This window comes from Zonotrichia albicollis, chromosome Z (genome assembly GCF_047830755.1).
Source record: "Zonotrichia albicollis isolate bZonAlb1 chromosome Z, bZonAlb1.hap1, whole genome shotgun sequence".
NCBI classification, from domain to species: domain Eukaryota; kingdom Metazoa; phylum Chordata; class Aves; order Passeriformes; family Passerellidae; genus Zonotrichia; species Zonotrichia albicollis.
The window spans coordinates 14,277,165-14,297,873 of NC_133860.1; the positions used below are offsets into that span (position 1 = coordinate 14,277,165).

At 49.4% G+C, this 20,709-nt stretch overlaps 5 protein-coding genes across 20 annotated transcripts in view; 4 read left to right on the forward strand and 1 right to left on the reverse strand.

Annotated features, from left to right (window-relative positions):
* UBAP2 (ubiquitin associated protein 2) overlaps positions 1-20,709 on the reverse strand; it is a 147,703-nt gene that overhangs the window by 64,002 nt on the left and 62,992 nt on the right. For 13 of the 16 annotated variants that reach the window (XM_074532324.1, XM_074532322.1, XM_074532330.1 and 10 more), the window contains 5 exons: positions 18,496-18,679; positions 15,960-16,026; positions 15,090-15,285; positions 13,735-13,826; positions 12,796-12,846 (listed from right to left, as the gene is read on the reverse strand). In XM_074532324.1, coding sequence (XP_074388425.1) covers positions 12,796-12,846; positions 13,735-13,826; positions 15,090-15,285; positions 15,960-16,026; positions 18,496-18,679 — 590 coding nt within the window. The remainder of the gene's footprint in view (positions 1-12,795; positions 12,847-13,734; positions 13,827-15,089; positions 15,286-15,959; positions 16,027-18,495; positions 18,680-20,709) is intronic. The other 3 variants (XM_074532320.1, XM_074532318.1, XM_074532314.1) reach the window with 1 other exon arrangement.
* Positions 747-1,404, forward strand: LOC141727030 (interferon-like). Its single transcript, XM_074532350.1, has one exon. The coding sequence runs from the start codon at positions 776-778 to the stop codon at positions 1,346-1,348; it is 573 nt and encodes a 190-aa protein (XP_074388451.1). The 5' UTR covers positions 747-775; the 3' UTR covers positions 1,349-1,404.
* On the forward strand, positions 3,747-4,404 carry LOC141727021 (interferon-like). Its single transcript, XM_074532340.1, has one exon. It carries the CDS (start codon positions 3,776-3,778, stop codon positions 4,346-4,348), a length of 573 nt encoding a protein of 190 aa, XP_074388441.1. The 5' UTR covers positions 3,747-3,775; the 3' UTR covers positions 4,349-4,404.
* On the forward strand, positions 6,747-7,404 carry LOC141727020 (interferon-like). Its single transcript, XM_074532338.1, has one exon. It carries the CDS (start codon positions 6,776-6,778, stop codon positions 7,346-7,348), a length of 573 nt encoding a protein of 190 aa, XP_074388439.1. The 5' UTR covers positions 6,747-6,775; the 3' UTR covers positions 7,349-7,404.
* Positions 9,747-10,404, forward strand: LOC141727031 (interferon-like). Its single transcript, XM_074532351.1, has one exon. The coding sequence runs from the start codon at positions 9,776-9,778 to the stop codon at positions 10,346-10,348; it is 573 nt and encodes a 190-aa protein (XP_074388452.1). The 5' UTR covers positions 9,747-9,775; the 3' UTR covers positions 10,349-10,404.

Here is a 20,709-nt window from a genome sequence, read left to right on the forward strand (position 1 = left end):
AAGCCAACCCTTGCTCCAGGGCCACAGCCACGGCAGCAGGCACAACAGAAAGGGCAAAGCCCTTCCCTGGCACCAACTTCTCCACTGAGCCTTCCTTGCCTGCCTTGCTGCCGGCTCCTCCCTAACACAGCAGCAGGAGCACCTGCCTCCGTGCAAGGACACACTCAGGCCTCCAAGGCCCACGTGCACACACAGCCCCTTGAACACTGCCACCGCCTCAGGCCATTGACCGCAGGAGGGGAAACGCCAGCGCCCGCCCACTGACATCACCGCACACCCCTTGCAACCACAAAAGGAAAACGGTGGCGCAGATGAAAATAAAGGCAAGCCACCAAGTGAAAGGAAAAGTGACCACAGCCACCAGCAGGGCCTTGCAGGTGGAAAGCATGCCTGGGCACAAAGACAGACTCAGCACCACAGCACGCACCGCACAGCTGGCCCGGCAGGTGAAAGGGAACAGCCAAGAGCCCTCTCCACCGCACCTGACCACGACGTCTCCCAGCCAGAACTTTCACAAGCCCGGCACACCGCTGCCACCACAATCCCCAACCAGGGACACCCCAACCAAACACTTCCCCAAAACCAATACAGCCACCAGTAGAGACTGGAAACTACAGGCAGAAACTCCGGACAATCAGAAAGCGATGAAGGGAAAGCTGCCTTGCATACAAAGCCCCGCACCCGGAGGCACCCCAAGCACAGCCACCAGCAGCACCAGCCAGCCTCACCAGGCTCCTCCTGCCCAGCAGCACCCAACAGCGCCCGCAGACTCACCATGCCGGCGCCCACAGCCTCAGCGCCACGCCTGCCGCACGCCGCCCCGGCGCTCCTGCTCCTCCTCACCGCTCTGGCCAGCAGCCTGGCCTGCCAACACCTCTGGACGCACGAGGACGCCTTCCCCGGCGACGCTCTCCGCCTCCTCCAGGACATGGCTGTCGGCCACACACAGCCCTGCCACCTGACAGAGCCGCCCTTCTTCCCCGCCGGCCTGCTCCACAACAACCTGCAGCCGCACCAAGCCGCCGCCACCGCCCTGCGCATCCTGCAGCACCTCTTCCACACCCTCAGCTCCAACAGCACCCGCCAGCACTGGCCCAGCCACGCTCGCAACCACCTCCTCAACAAGCTGCAGCACCACATCCACCACCTGGAGCAATGCCTCCCCGACAACGCCGCGCCCTTCAAAGGACCACGCAACCCGCTGCTCGCCATCAACAAGTACTTCAGGGACATCCACCTCTTCCTGCACGCCCACAACCACAGCGCCTGCGCCTGGGACCACGTCCGCCTCGAAGCTCGTGCCTCTCTACAGCACCTCCACAACCTCACACGCACCATGCGCCGCTAGCGCCAACACCCACACACCCAGACACACCTACGCCCCAAAGCCACCTCCAACCCCACCTGGGCCTCCTCTCACCTGGCACCGCACGCAGCCCTGAGGCAGCCGCACGGCACCCGCAGCCTTCAACCGCTGCATCTCCAGCCATTCAGCTGCTCCTACTCAGATCCACAAAAGACTTTCTCCACTTATTTATAGACTGATATGTTTATTTATTTCTTTATTTATATAATTTATCTCATTATTTATGTATTTATTTTTCTACCTCTTCACTTGTTTATGCCACGACAAATAAAGACTTATGACAAAACACTTGCCACTGCCTCTCCTCTCTCCAGCACTGCAACCACTCTTTGCCACCGGGGAAAGCCATCTCCACCCAACACACACTCCAAGCCCTGCTCCAAACAGCCCCCGACCACTCTTCTCAATGGCCCCTGCCCAAGCAGCATCCTGCACCAGCCTCTGAGCACAAACACTGCCAGTCTTTGGCCAACACCACCAAACAGCACCAAAAAGATGAACACCCGCAGGCCGCTGAGGAGCACCGTTGCACCTCATCTGCTTTAACCACACCTTGCTCCATCCGCCCAATCCATGCCTCTCTGACGCACAGACGAGGATGTCGTGCGCGACACTGTCAAACATTCGCACAAAGCCAGGAACACAAGGTCACGTTGCTCGCCCCTCTCCACCACTGCTGTGGAGCCCTAACCATAGAACAGCACCAAAACCACCAGGAATGGCGATTCTGCACTTTGGAATGCCATGCTCCCTGCTCCCAATCACCCCTTGCTTCTCCACTGGCCTTAGCATAGTCTCCCGCAGAAGCAGCCTCATCTTCTTGCCTGACACAGAGCTCAGCCTCACTGCTCCGGAGCTCCCACACTCTTCTGCTTTTCCCTGTCTAAGACAGGGAGTTCTGTTTCTCATCTCCCACTTCTTGGGCACTTCCACTGACAGACACCAGGTTTCAAAACCCATCCACATTGGCCTACCAACTCCACCTCAAAGTTCCCTCAGGACTCATGCATTCGCCTCTTCATGTGTCATCCACCTGGACACCTTCAGGTCGCTAAGAGGGTCTCAAACTCGACCCTCTCCTACACTGGCCTGGGGTCTCCATTCTTCAGGCAGGGCTCTCAGCATTCGCCTTGTGCGACTTCAGCAGCGTGCCTGGAGAGCGCTGACACACAAGGCTACAAACACCCACTCCTCTCCACAGCCTCTTTGCCCCAAAGGCACAGAACCTTCAAATCCCATGATCCGCTCCTAGCAACCATCCGACCATAATCCATGAGGCCAGGGTGATCATGCCAATGCAGATCTCTGCACACCCCAAACGCCTCTCCACTACTCCCCAGCTTTTGGGCGCTTTTGGAAAGGCATCTGAAACTACTGGCAAACCTTCACTACTCCAGCCACAGAAGTCCAGCCCCCGCAGCCTTGCTCACACCCGATGTCCTCTAGACTCCTGTGCCTCTTCAGAGCCATCCCCTCCAAGGATGCCACACCTCTCACGGACTAACGAGCCCTGAACAGGACACACTCTTGCAGGAAAGGGCTCTGGCAATGCCAAAACACACCACCATTGCTTTCATGGGGGACAGTGCTCTTTGGCCCTGTGGCCGCCTCATCCACTCAGGCACGGATCTCCAAAGCCAACCCTTGCTCCAGGGCCACAGCCACGGCAGCAGGCACAACAGAAAGGGCAAAGCCCTTCCCTGGCACCAACTTCTCCACTGAGCCTTCCTTGCCTGCCTTGCTGCCGGCTCCTCCCTAACACAGCAGCAGGAGCACCTGCCTCCGTGCAAGGACACACTCAGGCCTCCAAGGCCCACGTGCACACACAGCCCCTTGAACACTGCCACCGCCTCAGGCCATTGACCGCAGGAGGGGAAACGCCAGCGCCCGCCCACTGACATCACCGCACACCCCTTGCAACCACAAAAGGAAAACGGTGGCGCAGATGAAAATAAAGGCAAGCCACCAAGTGAAAGGAAAAGTGACCACAGCCACCAGCAGGGCCTTGCAGGTGGAAAGCATGCCTGGGCACAAAGACAGACTCAGCACCACAGCACGCACCGCACAGCTGGCCCGGCAGGTGAAAGGGAACAGCCAAGAGCCCTCTCCACCGCACCTGACCACGACGTCTCCCAGCCAGAACTTTCACAAGCCCGGCACACCGCTGCCACCACAATCCCCAACCACGGACACCCCAACCAAACACTTCCCCAAAACCAATACAGCCACCAGTAGAGACTGGAAACTACAGGCAGAAACTCCGGACAATCAGAAAGCGATGAAGGGAAAGCTGCCTTGCATACAAAGCCCCGCACCCGGAGGCACCCCAAGCACAGCCACCAGCAGCACCAGCCAGCCTCACCAGGCTCCTCCTGCCCAGCAGCACCCAACAGCGCCCGCAGACTCACCATGCCGGCGCCCACAGCCTCAGCGCCACGCCTGCCGCACGCCGCCCCGGCGCTCCTGCTCCTCCTCACCGCTCTGGCCAGCAGCCTGGCCTGCCAACACCTCTGGACGCACGAGGACACCTTCCCCGGCGACGCTCTCCGCCTCCTCCAGGACATGGCTGTCGGCCACACACAGCCCTGCCACCTGACAGAGCCGCCCTTCTTCCCCGCCGGCCTGCTCCACAACAACCTGCAGCCGCACCAAGCCGCCGCCACCGCCCTGCGCATCCTGCAGCACCTCTTCCACACCCTCAGCTCCAACAGCACCCGCCAGCACTGGCCCAGCCACGCTCGCAACCACCTCCTCAACAAGCTGCAGCACCACATCCACCACCTGGAGCAATGCCTCCCCGACAACGCCGCGCCCTTCAAAGGACCACGCAACCCGCTGCTCGCCATCAACAAGTACTTCAGGGACATCCACCTCTTCCTGCACGCCCACAACCACAGCGCCTGCGCCTGGGACCACGTCCGCCTCGAAGCTCGTGCCTCTCTACAGCACCTCCACAACCTCACACGCACCATGCGCCGCTAGCGCCAACACCCACACACCCAGACACACCTACGCCCCAAAGCCACCTCCAACCCCACCTGGGCCTCCTCTCACCTGGCACCGCACGCAGCCCTGAGGCAGCCGCACGGCACCCGCAGCCTTCAACCGCTGCATCTCCAGCCATTCAGCTGCTCCTACTCAGATCCACAAAAGACTTTCTCCACTTATTTATAGACTGATATGTTTATTTATTTCTTTATTTATATAATTTATCTCATTATTTATGTATTTATTTTTCTACCTCTTCACTTGTTTATGCCACGACAAATAAAGACTTATGACAAAACACTTGCCACTGCCTCTCCTCTCTCCAGCACTGCAACCACTCTTTGCCACCGGGGAAAGCCATCTCCACCCAACACACACTCCAAGCCCTGCTCCAAACAGCCCCCGACCACTCTTCTCAATGGCCCCTGCCCAAGCAGCATCCTGCACCAGCCTCTGAGCACAAACACTGCCAGTCTTTGGCCAACACCACCAAACAGCACCAAAAAGATGAACACCCGCAGGCCGCTGAGGAGCACCGTTGCACCTCATCTGCTTTAACCACACCTTGCTCCATCCGCCCAATCCATGCCTCTCTGACGCACAGACGAGGATGTCGTGCGCGACACTGTCAAACATTCGCACAAAGCCAGGAACACAAGGTCACGTTGCTCGCCCCTCTCCACCACTGCTGTGGAGCCCTAACCATAGAACAGCACCAAAACCACCAGGAATGGCGATTCTGCACTTTGGAATGCCATGCTCCCTGCTCCCAATCACCCCTTGCTTCTCCACTGGCCTTAGCATAGTCTCCCGCAGAAGCAGCCTCATCTTCTTGCCTGACACAGAGCTCAGCCTCACTGCTCCGGAGCTCCCACACTCTTCTGCTTTTCCCTGTCTAAGACAGGGAGTTCTGTTTCTCATCTCCCACTTCTTGGGCACTTCCACTGACAGACACCAGGTTTCAAAACCCATCCACATTGGCCTACCAACTCCACCTCAAAGTTCCCTCAGGACTCATGCATTCGCCTCTTCATGTGTCATCCACCTGGACACCTTCAGGTCGCTAAGAGGGTCTCAAACTCGACCCTCTCCTACACTGGCCTGGGGTCTCCATTCTTCAGGCAGGGCTCTCAGCATTCGCCTTGTGCGACTTCAGCAGCGTGCCTGGAGAGCGCTGACACACAAGGCTACAAACACCCACTCCTCTCCACAGCCTCTTTGCCCCAAAGGCACAGAACCTTCAAATCCCATGATCCGCTCCTAGCAACCATCCGACCATAATCCATGAGGCCAGGGTGATCATGCCAATGCAGATCTCTGCACACCCCAAACGCCTCTCCACTACTCCCCAGCTTTTGGGCGCTTTTGGAAAGGCATCTGAAACTACTGGCAAACCTTCACTACTCCAGCCACAGAAGTCCAGCCCCCGCAGCCTTGCTCACACCCGATGTCCTCTAGACTCCTGTGCCTCTTCAGAGCCATCCCCTCCAAGGATGCCACACCTCTCACGGACTAACGAGCCCTGAACAGGACACACTCTTGCAGGAAAGGGCTCTGGCAATGCCAAAACACACCACCATTGCTTTCATGGGGGACAGTGCTCTTTGGCCCTGTGGCCGCCTCATCCACTCAGGCACGGATCTCCAAAGCCAACCCTTGCTCCAGGGCCACAGCCACGGCAGCAGGCACAACAGAAAGGGCAAAGCCCTTCCCTGGCACCAACTTCTCCACTGAGCCTTCCTTGCCTGCCTTGCTGCCGGCTCCTCCCTAACACAGCAGCAGGAGCACCTGCCTCCGTGCAAGGACACACTCAGGCCTCCAAGGCCCACGTGCACACACAGCCCCTTGAACACTGCCACCGCCTCAGGCCATTGACCGCAGGAGGGGAAACGCCAGCGCCCGCCCACTGACATCACCGCACACCCCTTGCAACCACAAAAGGAAAACGGTGGCGCAGATGAAAATAAAGGCAAGCCACCAAGTGAAAGGAAAAGTGACCACAGCCACCAGCAGGGCCTTGCAGGTGGAAAGCATGCCTGGGCACAAAGACAGACTCAGCACCACAGCACGCACCGCACAGCTGGCCCGGCAGGTGAAAGGGAACAGCCAAGAGCCCTCTCCACCGCACCTGACCACGACGTCTCCCAGCCAGAACTTTCACAAGCCCGGCACACCGCTGCCACCACAATCCCCAACCACGGACACCCCAACCAAACACTTCCCCAAAACCAATACAGCCACCAGTAGAGACTGGAAACTACAGGCAGAAACTCCGGACAATCAGAAAGCGATGAAGGGAAAGCTGCCTTGCATACAAAGCCCCGCACCCGGAGGCACCCCAAGCACAGCCACCAGCAGCACCAGCCAGCCTCACCAGGCTCCTCCTGCCCAGCAGCACCCAACAGCGCCCGCAGACTCACCATGCCGGCGCCCACAGCCTCAGCGCCACGCCTGCCGCACGCCGCCCCGGCGCTCCTGCTCCTCCTCACCGCTCTGGCCAGCAGCCTGGCCTGCCAACACCTCTGGACGCACGAGGACACCTTCCCCGGCGACGCTCTCCGCCTCCTCCAGGACATGGCTGTCGGCCACACACAGCCCTGCCACCTGACAGAGCCGCCCTTCTTCCCCGCCGGCCTGCTCCACAACAACCTGCAGCCGCACCAAGCCGCCGCCACCGCCCTGCGCATCCTGCAGCACCTCTTCCACACCCTCAGCTCCAACAGCACCCGCCAGCACTGGCCCAGCCACGCTCGCAACCACCTCCTCAACAAGCTGCAGCACCACATCCACCACCTGGAGCAATGCCTCCCCGACAACGCCGCGCCCTTCAAAGGACCACGCAACCCGCTGCTCGCCATCAACAAGTACTTCAGGGACATCCACCTCTTCCTGCACGCCCACAACCACAGCGCCTGCGCCTGGGACCACGTCCGCCTCGAAGCTCGTGCCTCTCTACAGCACCTCCACAACCTCACACGCACCATGCGCCGCTAGCGCCAACACCCACACACCCAGACACACCTACGCCCCAAAGCCACCTCCAACCCCACCTGGGCCTCCTCTCACCTGGCACCGCACGCAGCCCTGAGGCAGCCGCACGGCACCCGCAGCCTTCAACCGCTGCATCTCCAGCCATTCAGCTGCTCCTACTCAGATCCACAAAAGACTTTCTCCACTTATTTATAGACTGATATGTTTATTTATTTCTTTATTTATATAATTTATCTCATTATTTATGTATTTATTTTTCTACCTCTTCACTTGTTTATGCCACGACAAATAAAGACTTATGACAAAACACTTGCCACTGCCTCTCCTCTCTCCAGCACTGCAACCACTCTTTGCCACCGGGGAAAGCCATCTCCACCCAACACACACTCCAAGCCCTGCTCCAAACAGCCCCCGACCACTCTTCTCAATGGCCCCTGCCCAAGCAGCATCCTGCACCAGCCTCTGAGCACAAACACTGCCAGTCTTTGGCCAACACCACCAAACAGCACCAAAAAGATGAACACCCGCAGGCCGCTGAGGAGCACCGTTGCACCTCATCTGCTTTAACCACACCTTGCTCCATCCGCCCAATCCATGCCTCTCTGACGCACAGACGAGGATGTCGTGCGCGACACTGTCAAACATTCGCACAAAGCCAGGAACACAAGGTCACGTTGCTCGCCCCTCTCCACCACTGCTGTGGAGCCCTAACCATAGAACAGCACCAAAACCACCAGGAATGGCGATTCTGCACTTTGGAATGCCATGCTCCCTGCTCCCAATCACCCCTTGCTTCTCCACTGGCCTTAGCATAGTCTCCCGCAGAAGCAGCCTCATCTTCTTGCCTGACACAGAGCTCAGCCTCACTGCTCCGGAGCTCCCACACTCTTCTGCTTTTCCCTGTCTAAGACAGGGAGTTCTGTTTCTCATCTCCCACTTCTTGGGCACTTCCACTGACAGACACCAGGTTTCAAAACCCATCCACATTGGCCTACCAACTCCACCTCAAAGTTCCCTCAGGACTCATGCATTCGCCTCTTCATGTGTCATCCACCTGGACACCTTCAGGTCGCTAAGAGGGTCTCAAACTCGACCCTCTCCTACACTGGCCTGGGGTCTCCATTCTTCAGGCAGGGCTCTCAGCATTCGCCTTGTGCGACTTCAGCAGCGTGCCTGGAGAGCGCTGACACACAAGGCTACAAACACCCACTCCTCTCCACAGCCTCTTTGCCCCAAAGGCACAGAACCTTCAAATCCCATGATCCGCTCCTAGCAACCATCCGACCATAATCCATGAGGCCAGGGTGATCATGCCAATGCAGATCTCTGCACACCCCAAACGCCTCTCCACTACTCCCCAGCTTTTGGGCGCTTTTGGAAAGGCATCTGAAACTACTGGCAAACCTTCACTACTCCAGCCACAGAAGTCCAGCCCCCGCAGCCTTGCTCACACCCGATGTCCTCTAGACTCCTGTGCCTCTTCAGAGCCATCCCCTCCAAGGATGCCACACCTCTCACGGACTAACGAGCCCTGAACAGGACACACTCTTGCAGGAAAGGGCTCTGGCAATGCCAAAACACACCACCATTGCTTTCATGGGGGACAGTGCTCTTTGGCCCTGTGGCCGCCTCATCCACTCAGGCACGGATCTCCAAAGCCAACCCTTGCTCCAGGGCCACAGCCACGGCAGCAGGCACAACAGAAAGGGCAAAGCCCTTCCCTGGCACCAACTTCTCCACTGAGCCTTCCTTGCCTGCCTTGCTGCCGGCTCCTCCCTAACACAGCAGCAGGAGCACCTGCCTCCGTGCAAGGACACACTCAGGCCTCCAAGGCCCACGTGCACACACAGCCCCTTGAACACTGCCACCGCCTCAGGCCATTGACCGCAGGAGGGGAAACGCCAGCGCCCGCCCACTGACATCACCGCACACCCCTTGCAACCACAAAAGGAAAACGGTGGCGCAGATGAAAATAAAGGCAAGCCACCAAGTGAAAGGAAAAGTGACCACAGCCACCAGCAGGGCCTTGCAGGTGGAAAGCATGCCTGGGCACAAAGACAGACTCAGCACCACAGCACGCACCGCACAGCTGGCCCGGCAGGTGAAAGGGAACAGCCAAGAGCCCTCTCCACCGCACCTGACCACGACGTCTCCCAGCCAGAACTTTCACAAGCCCGGCACACCGCTGCCACCACAATCCCCAACCACGGACACCCCAACCAAACACTTCCCCAAAACCAATACAGCCACCAGTAGAGACTGGAAACTACAGGCAGAAACTCCGGACAATCAGAAAGCGATGAAGGGAAAGCTGCCTTGCATACAAAGCCCCGCACCCGGAGGCACCCCAAGCACAGCCACCAGCAGCACCAGCCAGCCTCACCAGGCTCCTCCTGCCCAGCAGCACCCAACAGCGCCCGCAGACTCACCATGCCGGCGCCCACAGCCTCAGCGCCACGCCTGCCGCACGCCGCCCCGGCGCTCCTGCTCCTCCTCACCGCTCTGGCCAGCAGCCTGGCCTGCCAACACCTCTGGACGCACGAGGACACCTTCCCCGGCGACGCTCTCCGCCTCCTCCAGGACATGGCTGTCGGCCACACACAGCCCTGCCACCTGACAGAGCCGCCCTTCTTCCCCGCCGGCCTGCTCCACAACAACCTGCAGCCGCACCAAGCCGCCGCCACCGCCCTGCGCATCCTGCAGCACCTCTTCCACACCCTCAGCTCCAACAGCACCCGCCAGCACTGGCCCAGCCACGCTCGCAACCACCTCCTCAACAAGCTGCAGCACCACATCCACCACCTGGAGCAATGCCTCCCCGACAACGCCGCGCCCTTCAAAGGACCACGCAACCCGCTGCTCGCCATCAACAAGTACTTCAGGGACATCCACCTCTTCCTGCACGCCCACAACCACAGCGCCTGCGCCTGGGACCACGTCCGCCTCGAAGCTCGTGCCTCTCTACAGCACCTCCACAACCTCACACGCACCATGCGCCGCTAGCGCCAACACCCACACACCCAGACACACCTACGCCCCAAAGCCACCTCCAACCCCACCTGGGCCTCCTCTCACCTGGCACCGCACGCAGCCCTGAGGCAGCCGCACGGCACCCGCAGCCTTCAACCGCTGCATCTCCAGCCATTCAGCTGCTCCTACTCAGATCCACAAAAGACTTTCTCCACTTATTTATAGACTTATTTATCTATTTTTTTCTATTTCTTCACATATTTATTATTCTACCTCTTCACGTGTTTATGCCACTGTAAATAAAGACTTAAGACAAAACACTTGATATTACCTCTTCCCTCTAGGACTTCAACCATTCTTTGCAATAGTGCAAAGCCATGTCCTCCCAACACCGCTCAAATCTGTGCTGCATGTAAGACTCCAAATATCTCTTGCTCTCTCTTCTCGCTCATACCTGCCCAAGCAGCATTTTGCAGCAATATCTTTCGAGAAACATCACTAGGTGTTAGATATTATGTTCAGAATTATGTCTTAGTCTTTCTTTCCTCAGTAATTTGCAACTCTCTTCCCAATTATTGTATCCGAAAGCCTCATGACAGTGAAGGCACGGTCTTACTGGAGAAATTCCACTAGAGGGCCAGAAACACTAGCAGAGCATCAGAGCATTTCTGCTACGAAGATATATGACAAGGTGTTAGTTAGACTGGAGAAGGCTACAGGAAGATCTTACTGCAGCCTTTTAACATTTCAATCAACCTTACATAAAAGGAGGAAACTAATTTTGAACAGCATTTGCATTGACAGGCAGTGGTCTATAGAGAATATCTCTAAACTGAAAGATAGTATGCTTATATGAGGCATTCGGGAGAAATCCTCTACTATGAGGATTGTGAACAAGTTCTAGAGCTAGCTAGATTACCACACCCCTGGAAGTGTTCAAGGCCAGACTGAATGGGGCTTTGTGCAATGTAGTCTAGGAGAAGGTTTCTCTTCCCATGTCAGAGCTGCTTGCAATTAGATTGCCTCTTTCAACATAAACCATTTACTACTTGTGTTGAGGTTTTGGAGGACTGTGGAACCAAAATGGGAATAGGAAGAGTGTCGAAGAGGAAAAGTGTAGAGGAGGAAGGTGTAGAAGTGTGATAGCACAGAAGGCAGTCCCATCCTCCTATGCCACCTGGGAGATGAAAGTAGAGAAAATCATGAGTGAAACTAAGTCCAGGAAAATATGAGAGGTGAAGGGAAGATGTTCTGTAGATGTGGTTTTATTTCATTATCTACTTGCTATCTGCCCTGATTTGACTGCTAAGATGTTAAACTAATTTCCCCAAGCCAATGCAGTAATTTTGCCCATTACTGCAACCAGCAAGTAATTTCTCCCGGTACTTATCTCACTCCACATGCCTTTCAGGATGTATTTTCTCCCTGGACGAGATGAGGTGGGGAGTGATAGAGCACCGTGGTGGTCACCAGGCATCTAGCTACTGTTAACACAATAAAATATGTGTCTCCTGGTCCTGCTACTTCAAATATTTTGCATCTTATTGCCACAATGATAATTCCGTGCATTTCAGTTTACAGTTCTTCAAGTACCACAACTTTCTCTGGTAAAAGTCTTTATTCACGTGCTCATCTTTGGAGCTTTTTTAATTCAGGGTCTGCAGTATGACAGGGCTTTGTCTCAGTCATCCCTGGTACTCACCTTTAAACTATCTGACTCTGGCTGCTGCAAACTCTACATGGAATACCTTGTACTTATTTGGGCCTTGCATTATGGCATTCATCCAGTCTTCTCAGATCACTCCTCACTGCTCCATTTCTGCCTCCACAGATACACCGCATCACTCTAGTATGTAACTGTTCTCAGCTACCTACTACCAAACTGTCTCTCCAAGTTCCTTATCCTACATTTCTGATAGGAAAACTCTTTATCATTTTGCAATCTAGATTGAGGCCCTTTTTCAATCTATTTGGGAGTTCAGCCTGTCTCATATGCCATTTGTATTCTGGATCCAGATAAGGAAAAAAACTTTGTACACTCTCCCTCCTGCAGCTCACCTCCATTTGTTGCCATGATGCATATGCAAACATCTAAACCTATGACCACATCCAAAATCTCAGCAACACCTACTGGCTACCAACCTGTGTACTTGATGTTCAACCTTACCTCTTTGTAAAACAAACACTTAGGACTTCAACTAGATTAGACAAAATGTCAAAATGCTGCTACAAAAATTAGACATTTCTCCACTCAGGAGCACAGAGTACACTTGTGTCTATTTAGAGATTTTGCAACTGGACAGATGCATGATGGAACAGTTGCTCTGTATCAATTTACACAATCCTTGTATAAATTTCAAAAGAAAGAATACAGAACACAAGGAAAATCTCTTAACTACCGTTCAATGAATCAATTTATGTGGCACAAATGATCAACAGTGAAGACAACTTCTTTAAAATTAAGTAAGTCATTTACTTACCATTGGCAGTCTGGATTGAAGCATCTGGAGATCATCATAACCATAAATCTGCTTAAAGACAGATAAAAATACAACATCATTATAACACTTTTTTCTGATGCTGATCAGTCTGGGGCTTTGAGCTGAGTTTGACTTAAGCCCAGTCTGTGTTAAAGGTCTACAGCTGTATGTCGCATTGTGCCATCATGGCGCACTGCAGCATTTCAAGGAGAGCAGAACTGAAGTTAAAAAGGCTTGTCACTCTGATGTTGTTTCCTAGTGACAATGTCCTCTGAGGAGAGTTTGACTGTCCCATCTTCAACACAGTTTTCACAGACACATCATTCCTGAACTTATGAAAAATCTACCGCGCATTCAGATTTGGGAATAAGAATAACAGCCCTCTTTGCTGTAATCATTACTTCAAAGAGCATTAAGATTAAGAGTTGATGACTTGACCACAACACAACCTCCTGGGTATCTCCTCACATTCAGTTTGATACAGAAAAATTACTGATATAAAGGTTTGGATTCAAAAAGCAGATAACCAAAAATACGTTGATGCTGGTCAGACATCAAAAAGCTAAGTCTTTCAAATCATGGCACATGTGTTCATGGCACATTTCAGTCACTGCTATGGCAAATCCATTCCAGTAACACAAACCTAAAGGAGCCTAAATTTATTCAAAGGGCCTAAAACCTGTTAACACTGAAAACCACAGCCACACACATGTTTAGCTTCAACAGCAGCCAGATCAGGCCTGTAGCAAAAGCTCTGCAGTTTACAATCAACAGTTAAGCCTCTACTGAACATATTTCAGATGTTCTTTAGCATTTGAAACAAGAATTCCAGGTGTAACATGTGCCACCAGAAATGACTTGGCATAGACAGTAGCAGGTCTGGAGGGCCCACTTGCGCCAAGGGCTAAGAAATCAAAGAGAAACAATGAAACTGCTTACTGGGTAGGCAGGCAGAAGTCCTCCAGGTCCCACAATATACTGGTTATGCAACAAGGGTGGTACACCTTGGGGCAGGTTTGGGGGTGCTTTGCCTGTAGAATCAAAATACAGACACTTTAACAAGCCTTTAGAAAAGAAAAGGCTTCAGCATTGAGACAAGACAGCTCACATGTTGTGGCAGATGCACCATCCTAGATTATAAAGAGGAGATTTTGTGCTGTTTGATGAATATGCTCAAAATAGCCTCAAGAGTTTAACCATGCCTCAAGGGAGGGAAAGCACAGGCTACTTTAGCTTGAAAACAGTCCTATCATAGAATAGCCTGAATTTGTAATTTGCTTTGTCCAAGAGGATTACAAGAATTACAAGATTACAAGAATTACAAGATTACCGAACTTCTCTTTTGCTCAGTTCTTTCCTGAAGGCAAATTTAGAAATTGTTCTCAACCTGAGAGAGCAAATTCTCTTCTTTCATTTCCTGCTCTGTCAATGCATTCCCTTTATCACCAGCAACAGACTGGAAAGCACTAAATGTTGCCAGCATACTTTCTGTGGGTGACTTACTACAGCTAGGAATAGCAAAGAGAAGACTGAAATGGTTTCAGCTGCCTTCATGAAGCAGTGCTAGGAAGCAGAACAGTAAAAGAACAATGCACTTTGGCCAGTCATAAGACACTTCATTTACGAGCTATAGAAATGAGAAATATTTCTGTAACTAAGCCCGATCCTTAGTAATACATCACTCACTTCTCTCTATAAGATTTCCTTTTAGCAGTTCAGGATCATCAGAGAAGAAAGAGAATTTAGCATCACTTCTACTTCAGTGCAAGAAGCCTCCCAGCCCTCCTTCTCCATGAACCTTCCTTCTCAAGTGCTATTTGCTGTGCAATGACCCAGACATTTCTTTCCTTTCTGTGCAAGTGGCAGTAGGGATGTGACACATGATAATGAGGACACTGCAGTATATTTTGATACTGCTAAATGAATTCAAGTCACAGAACAGCCTGAAACTAAAGCTTATGTGAACTCATAGTCAGGAGCTGATCACAGCTTGGAATACAAACTGGGTGAATTTTCTAGCCCAAGACTTCCTAAGTCAGAACTGCTCTGGCGTGTATTTATAAAGCTCTTTGGGGATGGAATGTGCTATATAAGTGCCACATAACACCCTAACAAGTATTTCAAATACATAAAACCAGGCAACTTTATTTCAGAAGCCAGCAAACACAGCATGCTGGAAATGTGAGTGAACAGTGTGGACTTCTTAGCGTTGTTATGGCGGGTGAGATGCTCAACTGACAGCCCTGCTGACTGAAATCCTCAGTCTATCCACGTGATCTGTCAATATTGCCAACCTGAAGACACTAAGGGAGCTGCCCGTGTGGTAGCAGCTGGTATAGACACACTGGTAACACTCAGGCCAAGGCTGTTTGTAGTGTTCATACTGCTTGCCATGCTGACAACCGAGGAGGTGGTGCTAGTGGCTGAGGTTGAAGCAGTTGAAAAGGTTGTTGAGGGCTGGAGCGAAGTTGTGTTCTCAATACTAGTGTGCTAGAAAAGGAGACAAAAAGAATGAGGATCACAGAGCAAATAAACCACAGTGGAAGATGCTGGGAAAAAGGGAAAAAAAACAAAAACAACAAAAACTTCTAAAGTAACAGCAGCTCATGCAAAAGATATGCATTACCTATGTACCAAGCAAGCAACTAAGTTGCATGCTTATGATGCTTTAGTGATTTAAAGAAAATTATTGTATGAGAGCTAAACTTAAATTGCCATACCATCACAAAATTATAATACAGTAACTCAAACGTAACATATATCATTCCATCACCTGCATTTTATCAGCAAACCTCTACAGTGCAGACTGTTAATAGTCCATATTTTGGAGACATTTCAGATTGCCACTTTAAAGTTTGTTTTTGTTATGTTTTGTAATAAACTAGTTATAAGCAATTTGTTTTTTATTTCATCCCCCTTAGGTGGCATGACAATTTCCCACAGCTGTGTGACTGGCAAGGCTCTGTCATAGCTATTCCTGATCTAGTACAAATACAAGTGGTAATCCCTTTTCCCCCACTAGAGGGTTGAGAGTTCTTCTTCCCTGAAGGCTCTACTTATGGGTCTTGGGGTTCTGAGACACAATCAACTTAAAAGAGATGGTCCTAATTATGAGATAAACTGACTATTTGCCAAGCACTCGTTTCAATACTAACAGGACTTACCACATGTGATGTGCCTGAAGACAACACTGAGGCAGGAGAGAGGCTGGTCTGATGGTTGGAAAGGGAACTGGAAGGAAATTGGGAAGAATTTATAAAATTAATTAATTTTCACTTTTAACAAATACAGATATGCAGTAGGGCATTAGTTAAAGAATTAGAATTCTAGGTGTGTGTGTATACCTACAGTAACAGAGAAGTTAAAGAAAAAAATTACATGTAAGAGTGTGTGTATACATATACACACACACAGGCATGTGTGCCTGTTTGAATACAGGCACCTCTACAGGCACTTTTTCCTTTAACTAGTACCCTACTTTTTTAGTGAAAAAAATCAAGTACAGATTATTATTAATAAAAAACATCTAAAACACCATTAGTATTTTTCAATTTACGGTATCTTTAGAAAAACTATAGTTGCTTCAGGAATCAAATAGCGATGACTCCATGACATATGAAGTCCAAAATCAAAACAAGGTTCACACAAGCACAAGCCTGGTTCCTCATTCTTTCTCTGCTGCTGCTTACCATGGGGGACAGGTTTAAAGTGAGGCAGTGCTTTGGTTTGACTCACTGTCTTGTTTCTCACATTTTGAGTTGCATAACATTAACTCAACCAAGTAGAACTGCAGGGTACTTGCCCCATAATTCATCCAGAGATCTTCAAATGTCTCCCTGAGAGGTGACTGAAACTGGCATTTGAACATTTAAACTGACGAGTTATACCTTATATTCGAGGTCAAAAATGTAACCTACTGTATGTTGTATGCAATAGACTGAACCAACACAGAACAAAGGTAACCAAATGAAGCTATAAAACGTGTATAGATTGGTGCTCAAAAAAAATCCTTATTACTAAATAAGAAGCAGGAAAGATTGAGCAACAAAATTAGATTAGTGCTGTCTATGGAAATAGTCACAAGAAAATACAGTTTTCATACCAAAGTTGACATCTTCATTACATGACCTAATTTAAGGGCAAATACTTCTGGTAGCTCTTCAAGGCATGGGCCCAGAATAAACTTTCACAGTTTCATAGATTAACTTTCAAAACTGTCCCCCCTTTTGCAGGAATTGGAACAACATCACTTCAGCAAGGGAAAAAGTAAGAGTTTTATACCACTCCTTCACCCACTCTTCCCAGCTCTTTTGGTAAGTCTTAATTCACCATCTGACCTATGGCAGAGACACAGATGACAACCATCAGCTCGACCAAGTCAGACACATTTTGGATTTCAGGCATCCCAAGGATAGCCGAAACTTTGTATCTGTCCAACAACATCGACCCCCAGCTGATTTCCATACGTTTATACAGCTTGTCAACAAATCATTGTGGGGATATGTGACCAATGTAAAGGAAATTGCTCTTGTTTGATATATTTACTATTTATTCAACAAAAAAATACTAGAGTGTTAAAAAAACCCCAACTATGTCCTAGCTGTAAAAAAGGGAAAAAACTCCCTGATATCCCAAATCAGTTTCTTGTATTAACAAATATAGTACAAAGGCAAGTATCAAAAATGTAACTCAATCAATACCGCTTCAGGATTGTCATCCCGATGCCTTTTTTGGGCTTCCTTAAAACCAGAGGTCAGACAAAATTAAGAGAATAAAAAGAGCAGATGAAGCCTCCACAGGGGCTACACCCAGATATGGATGACCAGTCACGAGTTCTCACACTTCTGTAAGTTTGGTCCATTTGCATATAGGCAGTTAATCTTTCAACTACAGCTTCAGGTAATGAAGTCATTTACCCCATGTTTACTCCCCACCACCTCACTTCTCTTTATACTTTCCGGGGCCTGAGACAGCAAGGTGTCCTTGAATGCCAGACCTAGAGAGGAATTGTTTAGTCTAACCAAAATGTGAAGACAGTAGTTAATACTCTATACGGAGTTTAAAATTATACACTAAAGAAGTGCAGGATTACAAATAAATGAAAAATATAAAAGCTAAAATCCTAAGGCATCAACATGACTGAAAATGCAACAGGCATTCAGAAAAACAGAGAGACAGTGTAAATAAGCTGAATTGTGCTAGATGCACTTCCAGGAACATCAAACTGATATTTTGAAATATCTTAAGGAAATAGCTTAGAAAAAGAAAACACACACAGTTTCCCTGTGAAATTATTTCTGGGTTTTAATTTTAAGAAATACAAATGAGACTACATTATTTCAAATTGGCCATGTACTAAACTGTTAAAGAATAGTTTCAAACATATAACACTGAACAAAAACAGCAGGCAAAAAGGAGGAAAAATAAACGGGGGGAATCAATTTAGCTGATTTAGCTAGCATGATTGAAGCAAACCTCTTGAAACACAAAGCATATATGTATCATGAAAGCGTGAGGGCAGCAGCTGCTCTGCCAGTAGAAGGCAGCCCAGAGCTGCCTTCTGTTCTCTGAATCTCTCTCCTAATTCTGGTTCACATAAGAAAAGGGATCCCTGGTGCCTGCCAGCCCGATAGGGAATCACCCTTACACCTGTCCTATCCTCAGAATGGACCCCCTCAGTTTACCACAACTCCACTGTACCTGCTCAGCTGGGAGAGTGAGCTGCTGGCCAGATCACTGGACTGAGGCAAGCTGGGCAATGCTGCCACGTGCTGCGATGCTGAAGGCAGAAGCGAGGCCGTGGTAGACACCACACTGGGCAGAGAACCAACTGAAGGTAGCGAGGGAGAAGGCTCTGTCTTAGGCGCTGCAACTGATGGAATAGCTGCAACAAGTTAAAAAGAGGCATTCAAATTAAAATTCTAGCATACTTGACATCCCAGTCCAGATGACAGGCACACAGTAGCATTCATCCCTTGGTCTGCAAAAATCTGACCATTAAGAACTGGTAACCATATCAAGCAATTTGGCTATGAAGGAAAATTCAAACAACTGAACTACCATTTTTTCCCCTTTAAGCTCTCTATTTACAATAAATTTACAATTATCACTGCTACACATGTAGTAAACAACTGTCTTCTGCACTTCATCTGCCACTATCGGGATTACTAATTTATACTCACAAGTCATTCTAAAATTCCTCACTTTTGGTACAGCAAACACAAGTAATTTCTGCCTTTTCAAGGCACTGTACATATCTAGTTTCACCTACAGCTCTTTCTTCATTCAGACCTACACAGCACTGTTGGGGATGGACACTGAGATCACTGGAGTACACGGGTAAATAACTTATCCCTTTGGTATATTCAATCTAAAGTGTGCTGCAGTAGAATGAAAAAAGCTACAACGAAAGGCCAGAATTGAGCACAGCATTAAGTATTTTTTATGGCTAAGGAGCTGTTAAATATTGACTCACTTTATTTAGATAATAAAAAGTGATAGGTTTTATCTTACACTTTTTAGGCTACACAGATAGAAACTTGTTTATAGGATCACTACACTGTAATAAGAGGCCTAAAAATTCTATTGCCCAACATGATTCTCAACTGTTTCACTTTTTCTACTACTACAAAAAATAACAAAGAATTAGAGACAGCCACTCACCAATAAAACTCAGAAAAGAGTTGAGCCCTACCTTCTGCTGGGCCATGTTCCCACACCACACCAGGGACCACTACCCAGTGGATCATCACTAACTTGTAATGTATGTGAAGACACTTTTAGATTGGTCATCAAACAAAAATCAAATACACACCTGGAAGTTATTTATTAGAGTTTGTTCACTTTATGGATTTGATTTCTTAGCTAAATGACCAAAGTCAGGTTGTTGGGTTGCAATGGAAAGAGGAATTAAAAGGTCCTGGCCTTGGTAATAAGTATGGCCTCTAAGAGAAGGAAATACAAGTGACAAACATGCTTATGAAGGCAGTAACTACATCATCTAGTAACTCCTGGTAAAACTCATATAAAAAAGGAGTAAATAACATTTAAAACTCCCAATATATTAAGAGCAGGATTCCCTCAACACAAGGGACAGAATCACCATCTTAAGATCCCCTACAAGATGACTGAATGCAATGCGCAAGACAAAGAAAACCACGAGACAAGTAGGATGGTCAGGAGTAAAACACATCAGTCGTACTTTGAATTAAGGATTTAGGAAGCTCGAGATCTGGATATTAAAGAAGAACAGCAAACAAGAGAGATGAACAACTAAGAATATTATAGCACATACAGAAAGGAGAAAGTACTTATAAAAGTTAAGACAATTTCAAAACCATTTGGATGCATAAAACAGACTCAATGGAAGAAGAAAACAGAAATGCTCTCAACGGAGAACTGGCACAGGAAAAGAGACTAGTAAAGCTATTACAGAAAATAAAAGTGTTAGGAGTACTCAGATCTTTGTTTTCTGTAGAAAAAAAGGACAGATTCTGTAGTGAATTTCATATATTGCTTATTAACTCTGTACACAACACCAGAAAAGTTCTTGTGTTGAAAAGCTGTCTTTGTGCACTTGGAGCGTATACACTCCTGCTCATTTAAATTCAACTTGGTACTAACAAAACATTGTACTACTAATGGCCTACCTGAAGAGATGTTTAAGAGGAGGTTAGACCTAAAATTGAGGTGTTGGAATTCCAAAAGATTTTAATTCACACCGCTATCCTTGAAAGCTTCCATGGAGCAGCACAAAGATCAGAAGAGTGAATACTATACTTTAATTACTTTAACTCCAAGTACAGAGCCGCAGGCCTGGTACAGGTCCACACTACATTAAAAACATGCCAAAATGAAGAAACTAACACCTATACCACAGTCAATACTGAAGTATTGTTTGCAAGATATTAAGAA